General features: G+C 35.3%; 1 protein-coding gene across 1 annotated transcript in view; it reads left to right on the top strand.

Moving 5' to 3' along the window:
- OTOGL (otogelin like) overlaps positions 1 to 24,587 on the top strand; it is an 88,688-nt gene that overhangs the window by 46,910 nt on the left and 17,191 nt on the right. Inside the window, exons 26-41 of the mRNA XM_065740899.1 lie at positions 1,059 to 1,178; positions 3,320 to 3,436; positions 6,144 to 6,300; positions 6,791 to 6,817; positions 10,400 to 10,567; positions 11,949 to 12,227; positions 12,799 to 12,916; positions 14,351 to 14,430; positions 15,173 to 15,304; positions 17,124 to 18,019; positions 19,197 to 19,374; positions 20,293 to 20,435; positions 21,270 to 21,293; positions 21,409 to 21,501; positions 22,157 to 22,346; positions 22,937 to 23,151. Of these exons, the coding sequence (XP_065596971.1) occupies positions 1,059 to 1,178; positions 3,320 to 3,436; positions 6,144 to 6,300; positions 6,791 to 6,817; positions 10,400 to 10,567; positions 11,949 to 12,227; positions 12,799 to 12,916; positions 14,351 to 14,430; positions 15,173 to 15,304; positions 17,124 to 18,019; positions 19,197 to 19,374; positions 20,293 to 20,435; positions 21,270 to 21,293; positions 21,409 to 21,501; positions 22,157 to 22,346; positions 22,937 to 23,151 (2,937 nt within the window). The remainder of the gene's footprint in view (positions 1 to 1,058; positions 1,179 to 3,319; positions 3,437 to 6,143; positions 6,301 to 6,790; positions 6,818 to 10,399; positions 10,568 to 11,948; positions 12,228 to 12,798; positions 12,917 to 14,350; positions 14,431 to 15,172; positions 15,305 to 17,123; positions 18,020 to 19,196; positions 19,375 to 20,292; positions 20,436 to 21,269; positions 21,294 to 21,408; positions 21,502 to 22,156; positions 22,347 to 22,936; positions 23,152 to 24,587) is intronic.

Genomic DNA, 24,587 nt, shown 5'->3' with positions numbered 1-24,587 from the left:
GCCAGTTGGTCTTTATTCATTTTCTCCATCAACATCTGCCTTGGTGCCTCTATGACTCAATCTCCAGGTCCTGGTGAAGTAACTTTATAAGAAAATTCAGTAATTACATTCCTGTTTCACCTTTGCAGCGGTCACATGTGTTGAGAGGAAGCTCTTTTCTATAAAAGAAAAGAAAATGAAAGGGTTCCATGTTAGAAAAAAAATCAGATATTTTGGAGTGTAAGACAAAGTTTCAGTAACCATTTAATCTCATTTTAAAGCAACATTATTGTAGGCTTTCGTCTCTATAGTCATAAAATAGTTCACATACTTGCTGATTTATCAGCCATCAATACAGATAAAGAAAAAATATATCAATCTGTTTTACATTCAGCTAGCAGGGGACTTAGGTCTAAAAGCTGCATGTGGGGGCACAGATAACTCAGTCCCTTTCTACTTTCAGTAGCAGTTTTTTTACATGGGCTCTAGGTTAGCAAGATACAGTCTACGGCAGTCCTTCTAGAAAAAGGGTTTGTTTGATTGAGCTATGGTAAAAAGAAAAGCAACTCTTTATATTTTACTGTATGTATATCATTTTCTCTATGTATCCATGTGTGTATGTATACAAATATATTTTTTTCATCAGCATCACACTTGCCCTGACACAAGAATGTTGCTGCTGTCTCTTTCATAACTGCTGTTATGAATGTCCTCGCTATTGTGATCTAAAATAAGAGGCAGCAAGTTTTAGTCACAACAACTAGCCAAGCTTCACAATTACAAGGTAATTCTCCTGAACTTTTGAATTCCAGATTGGATACAATATTAAGCTTATAGGGAAAAAAAAAAAGACTATGTTCTTGTAGTAAGAACATAGGACTATGTGTAAGAACTTGTACATATAAGAGAAAAGGAAAACAAATATCTATTAAAAGCTATTTGTAATAGGTTACTCTAAGACATTTTCTAAGTGTAAGTCAGAGTTGCATTCACCATTTTTATTTTAAGAATATTATAGTCCATACTGATTATTATTGAAAATTAGTATATGAAAAAAATACATCCTTTTTCTCATTTAGGGTAGATTGGCAGGTTTGTGTGGAAATTTTGACAAATACACTTCAAATGACCTGACTACATCAAACAACATGGAGGTGAGAAATGCACAGGTGTTTGGAGACAGCTGGGTGTTAGGACAGGTAAGTCTCATGTCCAGTAAAAATTTAGTCAATAATTTTAATTTATACAAGAATATGGTATTAATGTATGAAATACAAGGATTTTCTAAATTCAGGGTTATATATATTTGAACTTTATGTCTGTAGAGTCTTATAGTGAATTTAAATGAAACCATCCAATGTTTTCAGGTAAAAATACATTGATCCCTAATTAAAATAGTTATTATAACAGTCTGGATTTTGATTTTCTACAAATTTCATAGAATCATAGAATATCCTCAGTTATAAGAAATCCATGAGAATCACCAAGTCCAAGTTTGGGTTCCATGCAGAGCCACACAACATTTAATTTGCTTCCAGTATTTAGGATCAGCCCAATTTTAAAAATAATTGTCATTCTCCGAATTTGGAAGTGTCGGGATATTGAAAGTAAACAGTTTCTGCAAGACCCAGTTTTTTATCTGTTCTCTCCCCTACTCAGAGCAGGAAATTGAGCCAATATCTCTTACCTCATGAAAGAATACGATATCACATCTGCTTTAGAAGAAAGCCTTTGAGGTTTATCTCCCTCAGTCTTCCCTTTTGGATCTATTCTGCACTTCATACAATATTTAAACTATGTGAGCAAGCAAAGGAAATGTGTTGGTAGTTCTGCTGCTCATCTAGAAGGTGGTACATAAAGTACATAAATACTTTATCTGAGGTAATGGTATCGACAAATGAGAACAAAAGCAGTACTCTCTTGAATGCTCTGTAGTATTGCAGTAGGTCTGGGTTTGGCCTCAAAGGGACAGAAGGAGTTGTACTCTCCCATCATTTGACAAAGAGCTGGAACTGTTGTCTCTGTTTCCAGAGTGAGTGTTGACAGGGTATGAGGAAGGGTTCCAGACACTAGCTCTGCTCATACTTTTCCCTTTAAAAAAATACATGTAGAAGCAAGTGTAACAGGGATACATTTCATTTTATTCCATAAAAATCTTGAAGTTCTGATTTTGCTTTCAATCCTGTAATATATTATTTCATTTTTTTTTTTCAGTTCAGTGACTTCTTTAAAACACTGCAGTGTTTGTGTGCCTTGAAACCTACAATGAACTTCAAGGACGTTACAACCTTTGCTTAAGCAACCCAGACTTGCTCTTGGTTTTGTGACCATGTATTTTTGTAAATCCTCATATAATTTTCCAGTCTCTGAGGCTGCCAGAGCACTGAGGACCTGAATTCAGTGTTGGCCTAGCAGGCAGCCTGTACTCAGCCAGACTTGGCACTGCATCTGCCTTCACAGTAGGTTGTTAGGGCACTTTTCAGAAAGGACCTTTGGCCCTTGTAGAGATGTATCCTGGTCATCTTTCTGCATTATAAACACTGGAAAGGCATAATCAGTGGCTGCAGGCATAGAACCCAACTCTACTGCTGGCAAATGTGCTGGCACAGGCACAGTGAGAAATAGCATTATTCCCCTTTTTTTTTTTTTGCTGCCAGGAGCACATCCCCACACAGCATCATCAGAGTTCCCCAATGCTGCCTATGGATTTGTCAGTGCCACCTCCTGGGCTCCTGTGCTGCACCAAGGGAGTATTCTTTCAGTTGAACTCATGTTCTTAGAGCTGAATTCCATTTGGTTATATTTTTCTGTTCATTTGTTTTTCTTCTTGAAGAGAGACTTAAATAGAGGGAACTATATCTCAGCCTCTTTTGAGTTATCACAATGAACTTTTATTCATTTTTTATGGGTTGCTTTCTTCCTACCACTGCTTTATTTGAACTTACAGGGCTACAGCCATCTGTAGTGTGCCTCCATTTAAAGTCAGTGCGAAACCACCAGGGATGGATTTGGACCATGTATTTGTTTGTGATGTTACAGTTGGTTGCTCTGGTAATGATTATAATGTGTCACAAAGAAAACATTTTGTCTTCATGTGCTGAGCAGACAGCAGGAACATTTTAGTACTTCAGAACAAAACACTAAGATTCTGTTATGTGCAAATGTTTTCAATTATAAAAACAAACCAGGGAAAGGAGGAGATAAAGCAAATAACATGTGTACATTATTCTATTTTTCTGAGTATACAAGTATTGAATTGTATTACATATATAGTGTACCTGAGTCGAAGGCAAATGCATCTTTTTATAAAATGACTGTGATGTTTTTGCTTGCTTTTGAGTGCAAGAGCCCAAATGAAACACTAAGACCATGTGAGGTACATCAGAGCAAGTTCCCTTACGCCAAAAAGGAATGTTCTATTTTGTACAGTGATGTTTTCTCACCTTGTCGCAATGTGGTAAGTTTATTAAATAAGCTGGTTTTGCTTTCATGTAGGAAAATATTAAAATTCCAACAATTAATTTCTTCTTGCCATTCCTCTCTGTCTGAGTGCCATGGAGCATAGTAAGAAGAGCTCTGCAACTATGTGTGTGAGCTTTTGTGCAGAGCTCCATGATTCTTTCATAAGCAGAGCCTAAACATTATGGTGGTAACTGGGTGTCATGAACTGGTAGATAGGATAATCAGAGTTCGTTCTCTTTCAGTTTCATTTATATCTTTGATATATATAGATAACTAGATTTTTAACGTTTTTGTGTATAACATGGATTTTTAAAGTAAGCATTCATGTAATGTGTCTTCAGCTTATCTAAAATGGTTTTATTTAGTTGACTGTCCTGAAAAATATAGAAAGAAGTATGAGAATGTGAGGTTTCAACTGCAGAGCTATTAGAATTTTTAAAAGGTTGACAGCTTGTTTTCTGCTTTATACCAAAACTCCGCGGTACGATGTCTCTGTTTACCCCTTACCTGGCTGAGCATGGAACTTGAGTTACAAGAATATCCATAAGATCAGTCTAGGCAAGATGGGAACTACAGTAAGTTGTGTGGGAATCTTTTATGCCTTTGTAGTCCACCCATTACCAGTGCAATATGTGCTGTATGTATCTATGTCTCTTTCCGACTTGAACCTCCCAAATGTATTCAGTTATCAGAGGTGCTTCTTAACATCTGTGCAAGCAAGAACCACTATGTTTTGTTTCACTCCCTTGTTTTCTTTGTGGCTATCAATATGAAATGAGATCAGTAGATGCTGCAGCTGAATCTCCTGACTTTCAGGACTGGAGTTTGATATCAACATGGTCAGGAATTTGCCTGAAGAGGAGGTTGCAGTAGCTTAACCCAGGAGATTTATCGATGTTGATTTTGGTTACTATGTAAAGAATTTTTTGAGTGTGTGCCTGAGAACACAGTGATGAGTGTATTTTCAAAGTGGAAAGTAATAAATAAAAATAGACTTCTGAGAGTTTTTAAGGAGCTATATTACAAAAACTTTTAAAGAAAGATGTTTTCCATTCCGTTCTTTTTCTTACCTATGCTGTGATTAAGATTTTCAGGTATTGTTCCAGGAATTTAGCACAATAATATCAAGAAATTCACATCAGGCACAAAATATGATATTTAATTCATTGTCAGGTATTTTCATACACACATATCCATCTTGAGACAGCTTGTAAAGTAAACATCTTCCAGGTATTTTTACAACCTATTCAGGAATGTGTGAAAATACTGCTCTTATGAAGGTAAGGTACTGTGACCTCTTGTCAAAGATACCTGTCTGACTGCTGGCTGCTCAGGCAGGTGCCAAGGGAAAACAACAGCAACAGCAACAACAACAACAACAACACAATAAAGCAATAAAGTGAGCACAGCTGGACTCTGGGAGGATGGGAGGAATAGAAGGTGCAGAGCTTAGAGCAGTGCTCTTGCAGAATCACTCCTGCTGTGCAAGAGGACGCTTCTGTGCACAGAGACAAACTCCTGCCCTGTGATACATAGCATCAGAGTTCAGCCCTGGCTGGAAAACCCAGTTATCAGGGAGACAAAATTTTGCATCTCTGGTTGGAAGGGTCTTACGGAGCACAGTGCTCAGCTGAGCACTGAATTCAGCAGGTGAAGAGTAGAAAGAAAAATCTTCTACATAACTCTTGAACTCAGCAGGATTTTCAACCTCAGCCTCACAGCTTGTCACAAGAAGGTGCCACAAATGGAAGACACGATGAACTCTGAAGCTACGGTGCTGTTTGGTGATTTCTGCTAAGGTGCTACAGCCATTTTCAATGGCTCATGCCTCCAACTCCAGTGGTATCTTTGCTTCCAAAATAAGAAAGAAGATTGAATGTAAAATGGCATCACTATCCAAGCATCAAAGGCAGAAGAAGAGTCACCTTATCTCTGTCAGCATTCAGCAACTGCCAGCTGAGAAGCTGTCTCAGTGTTACGATAACACAGTTTTGTTGCTGTGACAGTTTGTGTAATTTCATGAGTGCCACTGGAATGCTCTACTGCTGAGATGGATTGGAGTCTATAAAGGAATCCAAACTGAAGAGAAACATTTTTTTAAAGATTCAGTGTGTTGAATGAGAAGTTTTTCTGGGAGAAGATCTTGCTTAACATAACTAAAAAATGTATCAGTATCACAGTTTTAATATGGAGGCTTTTACAGTGGGGGAGTGCCTGAACTATTGAAGATTTGAAGGCCAAGTATATTGTGAAATGTCAGATGTGTTCTCAAGCTTGCTTCTTCTGACCAAAGGCCCCACTGAAATGACTACTTTATGTACTCAATAAATAGAGTTGTAGCTCTGATTTTATCATTCTTCATGCAAAGCTAACAGGATGGCTATAGGTGGCAGCATTCGCCTTATGAAAATGCAGAACTGTCACCATTGTGCTCTTCAGAATCAATGAAAAATAAGAGTGTGGTCACACTTGTTGAATCATTGATTAAAATTGTCCTTTTGTCTGTAGCATAGGTAAAAACTGACAATTTTCAGTATACTGCTTGTAAAGGATTGTACCCAAATCTTAGAAAATGCCTTATTTTTGTGTTTAATTCTTCAGTCAGTCCTTCCTTGCACCTCCCTGCTGAAAATAGCGCAACAGGAATTTGTACAGCTCATATCATCAAGTCACCTGCCCGTTCCCATCTTCTTTTGTTCCAGGTTGACGTGACTTCTTTTGTCAAGAACTGTCATACAGATACGTGTAACTGCAATCTTGGCGGGGACTGTGAGTGTTTGTGTACCAGTATTGCAGCTTATGCCCACAAGTGCTGCCAGCATGGAGCAGTGATTCACTGGCGATCTCCTTCGCTCTGTGGTATGTACCTGGGATGGCCTCACATCACAGACCACCCAGAGAAGGGGGTGTATTTGGCCTTTCTCTTCACAAAAATACAAACATGACAGAAGCAGGTGGTTCATAAATGTCCTTCTTTGCCTTTTTTTTCAAGTAATTTGTGGATTTATGTGTTAGCTGCTAAATACCTACGTTTACTGTTTTCCTTCCACATATGGAGGGAGTCCAGAATTCTGTGTGCAAAGGGATTCAGTCCATTCTACTTTTCACTGAGAGTGAGGAGAGTTCTTGGATATAGAATAATTAATGCTGCCTATCAATTAGGTCTGATGTCTTGGCATGTCTATTTAAATACAGCTGTTTGTTCCTGAATAAAAGCCATAGGAAATAAAGTCACTGGCTGGAATACAGTACAGAACATGGAAGTGAATTTTACATTTTTAGGATGCAGATAAACATGATCGCTGTTTTACTTTATAGTAACAATTTTCCTGTTTCCTTTTTCTTTTAGCTTATGACTGTGAATATTATAATCAAGGTATGTAGTGCTTAATATTACTCTTTCATTCTTCCTAGTATTTGTTATTGTTGAGTACCCTTAACTCTGTTCTGCTACCACCTAGGTATGTGCTAGAAACAAGTCTGTACTCCCTGATTCCAACAATGAATCTGTATTTATAAATAATTTAGTTGTACATCTTTAACTTAAAAAATAATAATTTCCACATAGGCTGGTCTAGAGTATGGAAGGTATCTTTGACACACTTAGTATCATCTTTCTTTTGTGCTATGCTATTCCGAAATATTTATCTTTCCCCAGCATATTTTGTTTCTCTTTTAAAAACAGAAACCCAAGAGATGCTTTTCTTATATCATTTCATTCAGACTAAACATGAAACAAGTATGCTTTGGTAGTTTCTCTCTTTAACTGGTTAGAAGGAAGTTTTTGTGTTCCTGCTTTGGATATGTGGGTTCGCTGTGCTCAGCATGTTTAGCAAAGTAAGTTTCCATGGATCTTTCTGCTCTATGTTCAGAGATGGGGAGCATGGAAATACCTTTCTTGTAAGTAAAACCGTGCATCTGGCATCTCAGAAGAAACATGATGTGATGCACAGAGAAAGTAACCCTCCTTTTAGCTTGTCCTGAGAAGAGCCTTTTTAAGCTGCAGTACTGTTGGAAGTTATCTCATTTCTGAACTCCCATTCCCTGTGGTAGGATTGCATAGTCACCATTGCTTGGTCTCACTGGGCCTTCAGATCAAATTAGAAAGGAGAGGTGACAAATATATCATTCACCACATGTTCAGTTCTAAAATCATTATGTCCCTATACTGACTATTTTTGCAACATAATCTCATTTGTAATAAAAATCTTTTTCTTTGCTTAGTCAGAGGCCGTAAAAAATCACTGGAGGTAAATGTGTATGAAGACATCTTTTACAGTCTTGAGTTCCACAGGATGAGTCTGCACAAAAATACATTTGCTACTGCATGTGTTTGTTGGTAGAGTACTACATTATCCATTATAACAAGATAAAATATATGAAAACTAGATATTGCAAGTGAGATGTCAAAACATGAAGAATTAATGATGATTCGGGAAACCCGCTATTACTGTTAATTATTTCGATTTTGTCATGATATATTAAAAATCAGTTAATTAATAATCAATTAGAACACTCATATTTTCTTTTCCTTTTATTGACTCTTAAAAATAAAAACAAGAGGTCAAGGTTATTCAAAACATCTTGTCACATATATCTGTGCTATATGATTTCCAATTAAAAAATAATTTCCATTCTCTTCTGCTATGCATATCTAAGAATGTTTATTTTCTGTGCAGCATCCCATGTATTTGTTGGGCTTTGTCCCTTGTGAATAGAAACAGGCAACCTCACAATAAGGAATTCTGATTTACTGATGTACTCGTTGTACATCTTACAAGGTTATACATGGTTATTAACATCTGCATTTTCACCTCACTGAACTAGTTCACTTTGATGCAAAATTTAAGTCTTTTCTGAAGGAACTGTGTAGACGTGAAGGAACTGTGTAGACGTACTGCATCTCTAATTATGTTGAGTCAAGATTAATCTTCCTAATAACAAGCAATTTGATACTGTTTTTAGAAAGAAAACATTTGTCCCAGGCAAATATGTTATATGTTTTTATTCTAAATGGTCTTGCTTTCATTTCATTTTCTTTTGTTTTTCCTGGTTACATCAACATATAAAAGAGATTGCTCTGGTTCAATTAAGATTTTACCGTTGGGAAGGGTCTTGAAGGGTGTTACCTACATTTTGAAATTGGTAGGATGTGGGATTTTCTTCACAGATTTCACAAGTACCATACTGTTCCTTAGAATGAGAGTGGTATTTAGTTACAATTTAATTCACGTGGCATCACTTCCTCAATTTGCATACTGTGAAAGTACTTTGTGGGGAGTAGGATATTAAAGAAGAGGGAAGCTTTATAGGTTCATAGGTTCATAAGGTTGGAAAGGACCTACAAGATCATCTCGTCCAACCATCCTCCTATCACTATCCCTACCCAACTACTAAATCAAATCCCTAAACAGCTAACTGTAATTACAAGAATGACTTTTTGATAGAACTTCTTAAGTGACTCGCACCCTGTCATAAGTATCATGCTGTGGACAGTGCTTCTGATTAGAGTCTAACCCTATGTGCTGCTACTGCAGAAAAGCATCGTCTGCAGCATTATGAAGTAGCAAGATATAAATACTGCTAGGTACAACAGACTTTCCATAATGTTCCTTACAATAAAGAATTTTGTTTTAAAACTAATAAGAAAGTCAAGAATGATGAGAACTGACCACTGACTGTGAGCAAAACACCTTCTGGGATGTAGGATGGCTCCTCCTCTATTTTCTTTTGTGTTGTATGATGCCAAACTGTTGAATCTTCATGGAAACTTTCTCTCTTATGGCTCATTGCTGCTTTTGCTGAAGTTACAGGGAAAATATCTGTTAGTACATGGGGGTAAACATCCACTGATTAAGGATGAAGAGACCATAATTGACTTGTCACTTCTATAAAAGGGGTCATTTTGTGATAAGCTTGAAAACTTCCTAAGCATGTGAGCTCCAGCATAATTTCAGTATAAAAACAGTATTTATTTTCTCACAATTTTCTTCAGAAAACGTTGTTTAAATTCTAGTGGAGCCATGGAGCCAAATCTCATTATTATGAGAAATCCTTCCTTCTTGAAAGTCATACTAGAGAGAGCTGTGCTACGCTATGAAAGTGATTCTTTTTTTTTCCTACTAGGATTGAAGGATTAAAAGCTTTTACATAAAATTACAAATCTTGTTTATTACCCACAAGGCAAGACTTTAGAAGTATGCTGCTCTTGATTCTTTTACTAGAGTATAGTGACAAGGAGTGATGCTTTTATATCTGAATGTATCCCTGTGGGCCTTACCAGCTCAGCAGAAATACTTTAGGGGTTTTTTACAGGATGTCTAGGGCATGGTTGGGTCACCAGCATTCTGGCAGCAGTACTGGCTGAAATTGTTGTCACTGCTGTATTGGCATGAACTTTTGGATGACTATGTGCTGAACCAGACTGGAAAATTTAACTTGTTATTTTTCAGTAGAATCAGTTTACTGCCGAAGCACTTAGGATGTCATAATAAATGTGGCAGCAGAGGAACAGAAGCAAGTGTTTGGTGGGAGTGGATGAACTAGGCAACTACTTCATCAAGATTGCTGCCAAAAGTTCAATTACAGTCTTGTAATTTAAAATCTGTCTTTAATCTTTCTTTTTTTTTTTTTTTTTTTTTTTTTAATATCTATGTAGATCTTAGAATACCTTCATTGTCTTGGAGAATAATACTAAAGTTGCTGTGTTGGTCCTCCAAAGTATAGAAATAAGGACATGTGAAAACCCAAATGCTGTACAAAAGCAGTCCAGATTTCTTTCTTGTACATGTTGTTTTGTCAGGATAACTACCCACATTTTGTAATGCTCGCTTTGTATCTGTTGTATTCTGGAAATCAAGCAAGGAGGAAGGGAGTGCCTTGTCAGCTAAGGCTCAAGTTTTGTATGTTATGCAAGTTGAATTGTTTATTTTTTTCTATTTGATTTTTATTCCCTTAGGTCTTGGTGAAGGACCATATATTTTGGCAAGTTCTGGAGAAAATGATACAATTATAGGAGCTAATGTTTCCAGTAGACGGATATTTCCCCTGCCTAGAAATGTAGCATATGGAAAAGTATTTTTCAGTTTCATGATAACTCCAGGTCTTTTCAAAGATAAAGATTTATGTAAGTGATCTCAATGTTTTTGTGAATGTCTACACATATTTTTCAGACTATCTGAATGATTCTTGCTGAATCTTCTAAAACTAAAATTGTACAGATATTTTTAGTTATTGGAATAAGTTAGGATGAAGTGTTCTGTTTTTGAGGAGGAATACTGATCTTTGGAGAAAAAACCTTGGAAAATCCAGCTGTCAGCTGTGAAGCTGACTTTTCAAAAAACTGTTTTTAAAATGTTTAAAATGCAAGTGAATAGAATTCTTTCTTTAGAAAAATGTCATTAGGTCGCATAACTGGAAACTGGAAAATTTTGCATATTTATCTAACAAGTATCAATTTTGAAACAAGGAATATTTTTGTCTACTGTAAAATAATTTCTTCTCTATCTTTTCTTCTTTTTTTGTGACTTTCAGTGCACCATAAAATGTAAACATTAGTACAACCAGATGCTTCCTTTCTACTTACATATTGAGTTTGTGCCATTGAAGTCACTACAAACTTTCTCATTACTTTCTGTAGTAACAGAATTTAATTTGTTGACAAAATTCCAAACCCTCAAATATCAACACAGAGAGGAGCTGTTTTCACAGTGCTACTTGAAACGATAGTCACATACTTTGGTCAATTTGCCATGTACAAATTAGATCTTGTATGATTTTTAAAAGAGAAAGTATATTATATATAAATATCAGTTCATTCTTGTCCAATTATTTAAACAATGTATAGTATGAGTAAAATATTCATTATATCTGCGTAGTACACAAGTTTTCTTATCTGTGAAGGTCAGGATGGTGTTAATACAGAATAAAAGTACTTCCTGATTTATTCAAGGCAACAACCAAATCTGAAGTGAGCCATTTTTCAAGTTCTTAAACACTCACAGAATTTTCTTCATTTTCAGCATGAGTAGAACAAATAGAGTGTTCAGTCTTCTATTTAGCAGCAGATATTCACAATGTGTTGCTGGATATGACTGACATCAAAGTGAATTCAAGCATATTTTTACAAAATTTGTGTGATGTTAGTTACTAAAGAAATTTTGTTACATAATTGTCAGACATTTATCCAAATCATAGGAAAAACTGTACCAATTTGAGCAAATCCAAAAACTGAGACTACTTATTGTTTATTTTGTAGAATAGTAGTAGGATGAATGTAGCTTTTATCTGCTTAGCCCTCTGGTGAACTCTGCCTTAGTGATCATTTGAAGTTTCCTTTAGACTTTGCATTTCTAACATTTTTGTGTTATAGAAACTGTTCTTTTTCTTTTCCCCGATAAACAGCTATTTTAAGAAGCCACTTAACCAAAATATAGACTGAATCTTACTTTCAGACTGTTTTCTCTGAGAAGCTTACTAGTAATGGTATTATTTTTCTTTTGTGGAAGCTCTCTCCCTTGTTTCCCTTGAGTCTGCTGAAAGACCAAACTACTTTCTGTATGTACATGCTGATGAAACAGTTGGGTTGGAGCAATGGCAGGCAAGTGCCTCCTTTCGAAGACGAGCAACCTTCTTCCACCACCAAGGCCTCTGGAGTCCAGGACTCAGTGCCTTTGAGCTACACAGTAAAAAAGGCTTTTTCATCATTCTCACATCATCTGGTGTTAAAGTAGCAAAGTATGATGATTCAGAAGAATTCAAACATATGAGTAGCTTTAGTATTGAAGGTAAATTTTGAGTATGATTTCTTCTGGTTGTCTTTGGAGTATTTCTCTTGCATCAATAACAGCAACTAATATTTTAAATTGCTCTTCTAACTTTGCCTTGAATCCCACCTCCAAACATTAAAATTTTCTCATTCTTGTGTATGCAAGATTAATTTATCTTTGGACTATATTATCATTCTTTTTCACAGTGCATGTGGCATGTCACAAAAAATGCATGTTCAGGTCTTGTTATTCAACTATAAGATGTCCTTATTTTTAACAAATGGAGTAACAGTATTACTTCTGAAACAAATGGTACATGTTTCACTGATTTGTTTAAACAAAATATGTTGTGAAAAGTGAGTAATATTTTCTATATTTGATGTTTTGATCTTTTACCTTATTTGAAGTACTTATTCAAATAGCATAAATGAATGAAATCACACCTATTAAAGTTCCTGAGAATTTCTATTTTTAGTTTTCTGTTTTTACGTCTTTTTGAAAACACTATGATACATTATAGAAAAGACTATAAATGTATAGTTCATTTACTTACACAGCCAATAAGTAATACCTTTTCCTTCTTTCTCAGAACTTAGTGCATCTGTGCCTTACAGGAAGATGTGTGAATGGAGATATGAATCTTGTGCTAATCCTTGCTTTAAAACATGTAGTGATCCAGAAGGAACAACATGTAAATTCCTTCCTCCGTAAGTCAAATTAAACTTGGCATTAATTCTATATTATTTTATGTCTTGTATGTTTTCTAATAATTATTGCAGCTGTGATATCCATTTATTTTACTTATCCAGATTTCAATAGCAACTCTTACAAGTATTGGGAAAACCTCTTACTCTCCATGTTTTGTATTCCTTTTTGCATATGATCTTTTGACATAAGTGAGAGCAAGAATAAAAGGAGTTGTATTTAGCCTAGGGGATTAACTTCTGGCACTGCTAGATAGAAATCTATTAAATGAAATGAAGACTATTTGCTTCAATGACTCTGATATATTCATGTTTGAAACCAGTATCTCATGAAGCTGTAGTTGAATCTTTCTGGAGTTTGTATGCCTGAGTCAAAAACCTGGAATAATTTTAAGGGTGAGTGACGCCCTCTTCTGTGAGAGGATGGAATTTTATACTGAGAAGTGTTCCTTGGCACGACTTGAGGGATTTCACTGCACCGATGTTAGCTTGTTATTTAGTTCTAGTAATAAGGATTACTGTTTCCATTGATATCCCCTGGCTTTTATGAAACCAGAATTCTTATTAAAAAAAAAACCAAAAGAATAAATATCTAAAAAAAAAAAAAAGGCAAAATCTGGTGAAAAAGAAGTAATAATTTGAATTTCAGATTAGCTACCTATTCATGTACAGTCTGTGATTAGGATTAATACTAATATTAATTAATACTAATATTCATAATTTCTTGTCATGGTATTCTTAGATTTTTCCATATTAGCACAGCAGTTTTCGCTCAGGGGAGGCTTTATTGCTCTCTACAACTACCTGAATGAAGGTTGTGGTGAGATGGGAGTCAGCCTTTTCTCCTGCAATAGGGCATAGGGTTAGGACAAGAGGTAATAGCCTCAAATTACATCGGGGGGGAGGGGGGGGTGGTTCAGAATGGATATTAGGAAACATTTCTTCTCAGAAAGAGTGGTGAGGTACTGGAACATATTACTCAGGGAAGTGATGGAGTCACTGTCCCTGGAGGTGTTTAAGGAAAGTGTAGATGTAGTACTCAGGGACATGGTTTAACTTTAATGATTCAATGACTCTAAATATCTTAATATCAGAAATGAATATATACAGCAGTATTGTAAATGGAAGTTTTTGGTCCTCTTGGAAACCTGGCAGCATAGGCACCTGAAATTCCACCTGAGTGGGGAAACTGAGTAATCCAGAGCTGTCATGATCATCAGTATATGAACAGAATTGATGATCAAAAATTTAGAAAAACATCTGTTGTCTTACAGTTCTTAAAATGCCTCAGAATTCTGTTTTTATCATGACACTGGAAAGTTCTCAGGAATCTGATGGGAAAGGCATTCAAATATCTTATTTTACCAAACTGAAATAATTTAAAATTGATTTATATTTCTACTGTAGCATTAGAATTAACTACACAATATTTTAAAGGGTTGAAGGATGCTTGCCATATTGTCCCAAAAACATGATCCTTGATGAGGTCACACTTAAATGTGTTTACCCAGAAGACTGTAAGTACATGTTATGCTATTGATCTAATCTTATAAATCATTCTACAGATCCTTTGAGATTTTAATAAGATGTATTTTGCTTTTATTTAAAATTAATTTTTAAATTAAATGCATATGAAAGATTTCAAATGGAAAAAATCTTGCTATGGTGAAAAGTTCAGACTTTTCAGTTGGTGAGACACCATTGATAAGTTCAGGACATCTATTCCATAACTTCTGGAGTATGAAGTTACCATATTATTTGGTTATTTTGAGGATGCTGTTTTCTTTTAACATAACAATTGCATTTAAATACTCTTTAATTAACTTATAAATTTGAATTAATTACATTTTTATTTTTTCTAGTGTGAAGTTATTTTGTATAACATATGACCTTCCAAAGAGATAGAAGAAGATAAAAAGTCCATAATTTTTTAATTCCAAATATTTTGCCATTTTAGATTTCATGAATTTTCCATAGAATTCTCTAATTGCTTCAAAACTATTCTGTAAATTCAAGGTTGTAAAAATAGTAATAAAAATATGCTATTGCATTTGCAAACAAAATTAGAAAACTTCTTTAGAGCTGAGTTCCTCAAAGCCATCAGGCAACCTGAAACCACTGGTAAACTATCCCTATCTTTTCAGCAAAATTATGCTCTGATTTGTTAATCTTTAAATGGAACTTATGTGAAGATAGATGTTTCTATTGTTCTTTACAAGTAATCTGTAAGAGACCATGAAATTTGCCTTTTCCTTTTAGGCATACCTGTGACACCTGTGGATTCAGCAACTGGAACAAAACCTTCATTGTTAACCTCTCACCCATTTGCTACCACGGAGAGATTTCTCAAGACACCTCCTATACACGTAACTTCAGGGACTGAGTCATCTGGTACTGATGTGACATTCAAAATTACCGTGAAGACAAACACAACTTTGCTAGGAAGGAATATGTCAGCACAGTCCGTTACAGACTTGTATTCATTGGAAGATGCCACCTATTCAGCATATTCATTTCCAAGTATAGTGGAAACTTCTGATGTACCTCACAATACTGCAAGTCCTTCTGTCCTTTCCAAACTAATCTCTCCAACATATTTTCCATCTGCTTTTCAAGCCTCAGCAGTCACACAGTATACCATCAATTCTAATGCATCTACAACTTTACCCATTCCAATAGCAATTTCAACAACCTTAGTCAGTATAATTCCTCTTCCCACACATTCTATATTATTAACACCCAATTCTCTAGTTCTAGTTTCATTTCCACTTGAGGTATCAACCCCTCAGTAAGGAACTCTTCGCTCTACCTCAACACTTTAACTTCCAAACCATCTTTTGTCACTTTTAAGCTGCCAGCAGGAACTGTGAGGATTAAGAGGCCTTCAGAAGTCATTCTAAAGAAGAAGCAGCTTTTTCTGAATTGTCTTTACTTGCTTTAATGGCTGGCAGAGACACATCCCAAGACACATATTTCTTCTAGGTTCACAGATGACAGTACACCTACCTCTCTTGTATCTACTTTGTCTGTCAGAGCTTTGTCTGGTGTTGGTCAACCTATAGATCATACAAAACACATTTCAACATCAACTTCTATTGTTCATCTAATTTCTAAAACAACTAGATTTTCTAGGTTTGAGACAAGATTTCCTCAATTAATCACAGCTTCATATTCTGAAACAGCTGAACCCCTGTCTAAAACTTCTCTGGTACCACTGAATACAAATTCTCTTGTTTTTCTCTGAAGGCATTTTTATCTTCAGTAGAAACTTCAGTGACTGTTCTCAAGCAAACTTCTTCATTAATGAAAGGCAGTATTTCTACTGCTCTGCCCATAATGACTGCTTCTTTATCTTGAGTTGCCTCTCAAATCCCTATAACCACTTCTTCTAGTCCTCCGTAACACATCAAGTATCTATACCAGTGCATTCCCTGATTACCTCCAGGAAACCTCCCAAAACTATGGGAGATGTAATTTTTTCTCTCAAAGTGTATTTAAAGAATACTTCTACTTCTTCAGTGTCTTTAATAGTAAATCCTATAATATCCAATGATAACTTTATAGCAAGCTCAAGCTCAACAGAATATAAATATATAATGTAAATTGATTCCATATCACTGTCATTCACTTCTAAGAAGCCACGGAAGTCTACTAGCTCTAGTCTTCCTTCCTAGGACTCCAGTACTACCTCTGAATACTATGTTAATAATCACTGCAAAAATTACAGAGGACCTAAGCAGTCCACACACAGAATTAAATATTACCCCATTACACTCACAGCAAGCACTTTCATTCCTAAAGATCCTTCCTTTACAATGCTATCATCTTTTTGAAAAATCTTGTTATCAGTATCACTACTATATTCTGAGACTTCATATACTAAAATTTATTAATTGATTCCCATATTCAGTAGGACATCTTTGTTATCACAAAATATAATTGCTACCCAAGCACCAGTTTCTTCTCTAGATACACAAGCAAGATCAATAAGTACAATTATTGACTTTTTAATAGATTTCTGCAGATTTTTCTTCATTCATTTTAAACATAGACTCTTCTACTAGGCTTTCAGCATCACTGAACACATCATTATACCATCCTCTTTACTAATGCTTGAAACTCTGGAGGCCTCTTTAGAAAGCCAGTCCAATAAAGTCTCTTATGTCTTCACCTCCTCCTAAGTCCACTCATATCTCTACTATTTCTCTAGGTTCTTCAGTAAGCTCTTCAGCAGAAGATGGAACAATATCAGTCATATCAACTGGAATCATCACTCAATCCACTACACCAGTGATAATGAATGCAACAGTGAATGCTACATCCTTAAAAACACCTTATATTTTTGAAAAAATACCACCTAGCTCTTCAGCCAGTGTATTAGTAGCTTCTGACACTACTGCAGACCCTAAGGTTACTACAAAGACCACTGATGATTTTGTTGCTGATTCAAAGTTTCATATGGCTTCAGCTTCAGTTCCTACTACCACAGAAACACCTATGCATGAGTCACACAAATCTTTACTTACATTTGCTCCATCTCAAGTTTCACAGAGCAGTAAAGAAATTCCAGAAACAACAGTCATGAAAACAAGTACTCCAAGTCCATTATCAAAGACAAAAAGTACCTCATTTACAACTTCAGAATTTAAATATGTAACCTCATTTGAAAGAACTGTAGGTATTTTAGAAAGCAGCCAGACTTCATATGTACATAGAAATGTAACCAAAGCAAAGTCAACCACAACTGAGAAATCTTTCCTGCCTTATTTGACAGTATCTGCAAGTCGGAGTTCACCTTTCTCAAGTGTAAGGATAACCTCAGCAAAAAATCTCTCTGAAGTCCTGGATGACAAGACATCAGACTGGTCCAAAATCCTAACACAGACTACCATCAAACCTTATTTCAGTTTAACAGAACACACAGAGCTCCAGGATAGAACTGTAATAGATTTATCTCATTCTAGTGGTGAAATGGCTCTGTCTTCTCCTTCCCCTGTTGAATCACAAACTTCTCTGGCAAGCACAGATACAGCGACAACTATAGCTGATGAAACTTTGTTTGGCACAATGATGCATACACTGACTCCTACATCTTCTGAATGTGTGGTATGATCACTTTTACTTGCCCTACAGTGTTAATATATGTATATATAATGCATAAAATATATTTCTTTTCAGTCTGATTTATCATGTCATGCCTATTATACCAGAGATTTTAAGTATCTCCTATTTTCATTTTTCTGTTTAATAAAATGAATTATTCTTGGAGGCCTGTAGTAGCCCTGCTCTTATATTGCACTGGCCTGTTCTGTAACTTAGACACATTGCTCTGGAAAATAATTGGTTTTAAAGCTATGTGCTGATTCTAGGCAGTAAAATATATTTCTGAGATACAGAAGAAGCCAGAAACCATAGGATGTTGGGGTTTCTATGTTGTATTTCCTTTCTTTTTTTCCACTTATTTCTTTTTGATTGGGTTTAAAATGATGGGAATGCATGCTGTATTACTGTTATCTGTATTACTTAAAATGCTTTGGGCTATTACTAAAAATAACTCAGACCCACAATGCCAAATGCTTTATGTAGAGTAATTCATTATTGCTAGACAGAACAGAAAGGTGTGCATTCTTGTCATCTGTAACAACCCAAAATCAGCAATCATTTCCAAATTAACAGATTAAAAAATCCACAGCGGCAGGATAATTAAATCTGTACACTATAGGCACTCTAAATCTAAATAGCAGGACATTTCTGCCCCACAAAAACCTTCTTGGAATGTCAGCATTAATTTTTAACTTAACTTTAATTTTGAATTATCTTCAGATTGCTATTTATTTTATGCAGTTTATTTTAAAGCTGAAGTTTTATATGTATGTATTCAATTTCTCAGAGAAAGTGCTACTTTTCTTTCTTAGTGTTTTGGTTATTTAGGGATCTTTTAGTTTTTAATTGTAGGAGTGCAAAGCACTGAATTAACAATCTGCCATTATTTTAAACTTGGACCAGGTTAACTTGAAGAGATCTAGAGACTATGGTTAGCTTGTTCTATGTGCCTTATGGAACATGAATTGAAGAGCATATATTGGCGTGTACTTTATCTAAAGTTGCATGATAAGGAGTATTTTAGTCCAGCTACCAGACCCAATGACAAGTACATATGAGGGATCACATAGGTGTTTTGATTCTGTCACAGAGAAGAGCACGAACTAGTGGTGAATTGTTGATATTTTGTAAGTACAGTGAGTATAAAGATGATTCTTGTTGTTTTTTCCTTATACGAAAGCCAAGATACCTTGAACCTGTCGACAAATGTAGCCAATATGTATGTGTTCATACGGGCTGGATGTTATACAACCTTTCAAAGAACTGCCTTAAGGATGTGCAGAAGCCAGACTGTGGTTTTCGAGGAATGCCAGTTCAAGTTAATACTGATAGTTGTTGCCCTGAATGGCAGTGTCCTTGTAAGTAACTTCTTTGATTTATAAATACTTACAACATGGATCCTTAATATGTAAATTTTAAGTGATAATCTAAGAGACTATTGCGGTGGAAAGATGAGGTTGAATACAGAAATTAATTTAAAGGAGCTGATTTGGGTCTCATCAGCAAAACACAATGAAATATAGTAAATGCTTTGGTATCTTTGAAACAATATTCAAAAGTGAAAAGAGTTTGTTTTAAATAAAAAGCATTGAAATTAGAACTGCAATACGAATGTCAACATTTTCAACTGAAACTCTTCAAAATATTTATCATTAGAAAACATTTGGATGTCAGCCTTTTGGGGAAGAATATAAAGCCATTTATGAAAGGACCTCCAGATTTCACTTAGCTCTAAAAGGAGTTATAACTGACATTTAGAAACGGTAGGGATTGAGAGCATAGTTTCTGCCAAGAGTTCCAGGAGTTCAAAGAGAAGTCATATCAAAAACTTTTCAGCATTTCTGAAAACTATATTTTATTTTTTAATATTCATCTTGATATAGAAGGAGTACATCTCTTGCTAGAGGCATGTCAAATATTTGTCTATATTTAATTTAATTGCACTGCCATTAAGTTAATTAAAATATTGTTATCTACTCAGACAATGTAGAAATTAATTATCCTCACCTGTGAAACAGTAATGTAAGTTAATTTTTCACCAATTTAAACTTTCTCAGGGAACATAACACTCGGTTAAGCTATTTTCTTCAGCGTGGAAAATAAGGTGCTTCTCCTTGTGGCTCAGTATGCTGTCTTCAGAACAATGCTATCTAGATATATGCATTAAAATGTCATATGAAAGCACTTCATATGAAAGTATTTGTCAAACTGAAAGTTTTTAGTAATGCCTAATATTATGTTTTGAGTAACCACATTAAATGACAGTTCTTTTTTAGGTCAATGTTCTGTTCTGTCTGAACTGAGTGTTATTACATTTGATGGAAACAACATAGCCCTCTGTAACATGGCTTCCTACATTCTAGTCAAGCTACCAGGAGAAATTATTGTTGCTCATATTGAAAAATGTCCTGCTAATCAGGTAAGAAACTTACATTTCCTCAGTAATTGTAGTAGCATCTGGAATTATTGTGTTAAGTACATAACAGTTGGAAAAGATTTATCACTAAAAACTTTCAGATAAAAGCAGTACTCATTGAAAAGTGGCAAGTTCTCAGAGGACTAGTTTCATCATACTGTCTAAATAAAATAATTTTATCTTAGTTTAAATAATTGTTCTATTATAAGGAAATGCAAAGATAGGTTCCTATTAAATACAATTACTGAATCCATGTGCCTTCTTCCAGGCTCTCCACTCACAGATCTTAAGGCCCTGAATTTGTACCTTGAAGTATTATCAAAATGCTGAAAAATCTGAATAGTTGCAAAATTTTTTTGCAGTTATATTAGGAAAATACTATGATTTTTGGATTAGCGTGGTGAGTTATTTGCCGCTGTCTACCTCTTCGTGTTGCCTGAAGAGGAGGTCTAGGCACTTTGTATTTAGACTGGCATTACACATCAGGTCAGTCTCATCCCTAGACTCTGTACAAACCTTTCCTTTGAATTATGCATCATTTTGATTTATGCAGAACTCGAACACCATGTCTTTGGTTTGTGGGTAAAGAGGTTCCTCATTGGGAACACCATCAGACTTCTTTCCTTTCCTTTCCATCCCTCTTGGTCTCATAACTATTCTCACTAGATGCGTATTATTTTTATTATTTATAAGAAATAGAATGAGTTTAGCTAGTTTTATATTGGTACAATTAGAAAACTGGTTGTAGAAAAATGTTTAAACACGGTCAGTTTGTTTTTGCCAAATAAGAATTCTGAAAGTTACTGCATTTCTAATCTACTTTTCAATGTTTTCCAGAGTGCAAATTCAATAAGAAAAATAGTAAGTGTTTTTTTTTTCCTTTTACTAATTGTAAATTGCTTTTATTACACCTATGGAAATAATTCCCTTCCTCCTCAGAAACTGTAAAAAACTTGTTCATCACTTTTTTTTCAAGGTTCCTCCTGCAAGCACGTCGGGGCTTTGTTTTAAGAAATTAAATGTAACAACACGTACATCTGAACTACTTATTAATCGTTTAGCAAGAAAAGTAAGTATATGGAGCCAATATATAGCATATGTACACTGAAGAGCTGACAGTAGTGCTATTCTATTGTAGAATGCAATAGGTCAGATTTATAGTGGTAGGATCCCTTCTGCAGTTCACATTCCGAGTGATTCATGATATGCTAGAAGAAAGAAAATAATGTTTCTGATACTAAGATTTATTGCCTGCCTCTAGTATGACATTTCTAAGTGTTTCAAGATTTTCAAGATTTTTAAAAAGCTACATTGAAGTACTTCATAATTGATCATATATTTCCAGATAACATCAAACAGAACAGAAGTTTTTCAAGATATGATAAGTATTTAAACTGTCATTTATGCTGGACAGTAACGGACTAGAATAGGAAACCTCAAATAATTGAGATTAGATTCTTTTTTTTAATTTTCATTTTAAGCAAATTATATGGGATAAGTATGAGATACTGCTTAATAAGAAAAGATTTTCCAATCACTATTTTTTTGTCATGCCTATTTCATCTGCAGTTACAATGTCACTGACAAGAAGCACTGTGATTTAGGGACAGCACAGCATAATGCAGAGGCTGTAAAAATCTCTTTTGCTATTTAGTGTAAAGACATATAAAATACACCTTTGCAACCTGTTTTTATTTCTAAAGACTATATTTGGTTTGTTTTAGGTGTTAGTGGATTCTGTCATTCCATCCTTACCATTTTCAAAGGAAGGACTGAGTATTCAGGATACTGGTGCAATGTATGTAATTAATACCCCAGCTGGTATTAGCATCAAGTGGGCTCACATTACAGGCATCATAGATATACAGTATGGATCACACTCTAACACATCAATGAAGACAGAAGGACTTTGTGGTGAGACTGTGATGGCACTTAATTATTTTCATATTTAACATTTACACCTCCTTTTTGTGTCTGTGTTCTGTTGTCCCTATAGCTCTCATTGTGACTTCCATTAATTACACTAGAATTATATTTGAGTTGGGCTTTTGAAATTCTGTTAATTAACAATAGTAAAACAATAATTCTGCATGAAAACAATGCTTTGTAACAAAGTAGTTTTCAGAATAAGTATTGGTCAATATATTGTATTTAATTAACTTAAAACTCTACTCATCTCTGCCTTTTATTAAGAGTATCATTGAAATAAAGGAAAGGGCAGCATTTTCTATAGATAAATGACTACTGAAGAAGTTCAAGTAGTGGGATGATAAATAGGAGAAAGGAAGGATGCTGGCAGAGACAGCAAATGCTATGCAAATACTGCAGTGGACATGTAGCTGCTCGGACATAAATTCAGATGCTAAATCTCACACATGAACATCACACAGTATTATTCTTAGCTTATCAAATGCACTTTACTTTTTCAAAGGAAATAATATGCCATATTTTGTTGGTTCCTTTTTTTTTTTTTTTTTGTGTTGAACATGATGCTCTCTCTGTAGGTGTGTGTAATGGAGATCCTACCGATGACCTGAAAATGCAAAACAGAACCATAATTACAAATATGGAGGAAATTGAAATGTTCATTAAGAGCTGGGAAGTTGAGAAATCCCTTGATGTAACAACTAGGAGGCCAGTAAGAGACTGTACTGAAGATAACTGCACATACTGCATGGAACTATTAAACAGAAGTGTTTTCATCCATTGTCACAATAAAGTGAGTACAAAGAAATTCCAGGTACAAATTAAATAGAAGTTGTGTAATTAAGAAAAGAGTGAGAGATGCAATTTTTTTGTTATGCTTATTTTCACGAGTTCACAACAGGATGGGTGGCTTTCATAAATATTTTTGTCATGCTGTCCATTGTAAATAATCACAGAATCACTTAATCACAGATGTTGGAAGGGACCTCAAGAGATCATTGAGTTCAACCCCCTTGCTAAAATAGGTGCTTGAAAATAGGTCACACAGGTAGGTGTTCACATGGGTCATGAATATCTGCATAGAAAGAGACCCCACAGCCTCTCTGGGAAACCTGTTCCAATGCTCTGTCAACCTTACTGTTATGTTCTTCCGCATGTTTCTACAGAACTTCCTATATTCAAGTTTTAGGCCACTGCTCCTTGTCGAATCACTACATACCACTGAGAAGAGCCTGACCTCATCCACTTGCCTCCCACTTCCCTGTAGATGTTTATAAATATTAATCAGATCCCCTCTTGGATTTCTTTTCCCCAGGCTGAGCAGACCCTGGTTACTTAGCCCTTCTTTATATGGGAGATGCTCCAGGCCCTTTATCATCTTTGTGGTCCTCCGCTGGACTCCTTCTAGGAGATCCCTGTCTTTTTGAACTGGGGAGCACAGAACTGAACACAGTATTCTAATTGTGGCCTCAAGATAATAGTTATTCAGTTTTTGTTATGTGAAATGAAACAGACATTTATATAGACCTCTGTGCTATTATGGTATTTCTTAAATCACTGAGTAGGCAGAGATATAATGACCTGTTGTCATTATCTCAACACAGATGGATTCCCAAAGTGATATTTTTAAGAAAAGCTTGACAGCAATCACTAGAAATGAAAGTCTCACACTTTTTCTGTATACAACAGCAACTCATGCAGTCTGAGGCTGATTAGACTAATAACATTTCCACTTTTGATCTAGTCACTGTTACGTTGACAGTTTTGTAGCTATTCTTACAGAAATCATAATCATTTATTTTTGGAAACTGTGCTTTCAAATGGGGATGTAGCTCTTGCATGCAGACTACCAATAGGGGTATCCAGTGCAGCGCACATCCTGCCAGCAATGTGAAATGAGAAATCCCATCTCTCTCAGGACTTATTCCACTTTTCCCACTTCATTCAGAATTAAAAGGACTAATTATTCAAATGACCTTTTCTTTCCTAGAGATGGACATTTCTGAATTTCCTGTTCATTTCTAGCTGTTCAATTTTTCCAACCTGGTTTTGCTTTGCATTACTCTTTCTGGTTTTCATCCCAGTTGGATGCTGCTGCAGGTAATGCAGGCAAATGAACCCCTTCCTTCAGACTCCCAAACTCACTCTTCATTTTTCCCAGTTAGAAATAATGTAGAGAATTCTTCCTAAAGAAACGGGTTAAAGAGATTCTAGAGCTATCTGCTACAG

This window comes from Cyrtonyx montezumae, unplaced genomic scaffold (genome assembly GCF_038088225.1).
Source record: "Cyrtonyx montezumae isolate F1298 unplaced genomic scaffold, pur_monq_1.0 scaffold_3, whole genome shotgun sequence".
NCBI classification, from domain to species: domain Eukaryota; kingdom Metazoa; phylum Chordata; class Aves; order Galliformes; family Odontophoridae; genus Cyrtonyx; species Cyrtonyx montezumae.
The sequence above is the reverse complement of the archived record's forward strand: the minus strand, read 5'-3'. Positions and strand labels throughout refer to the sequence as shown.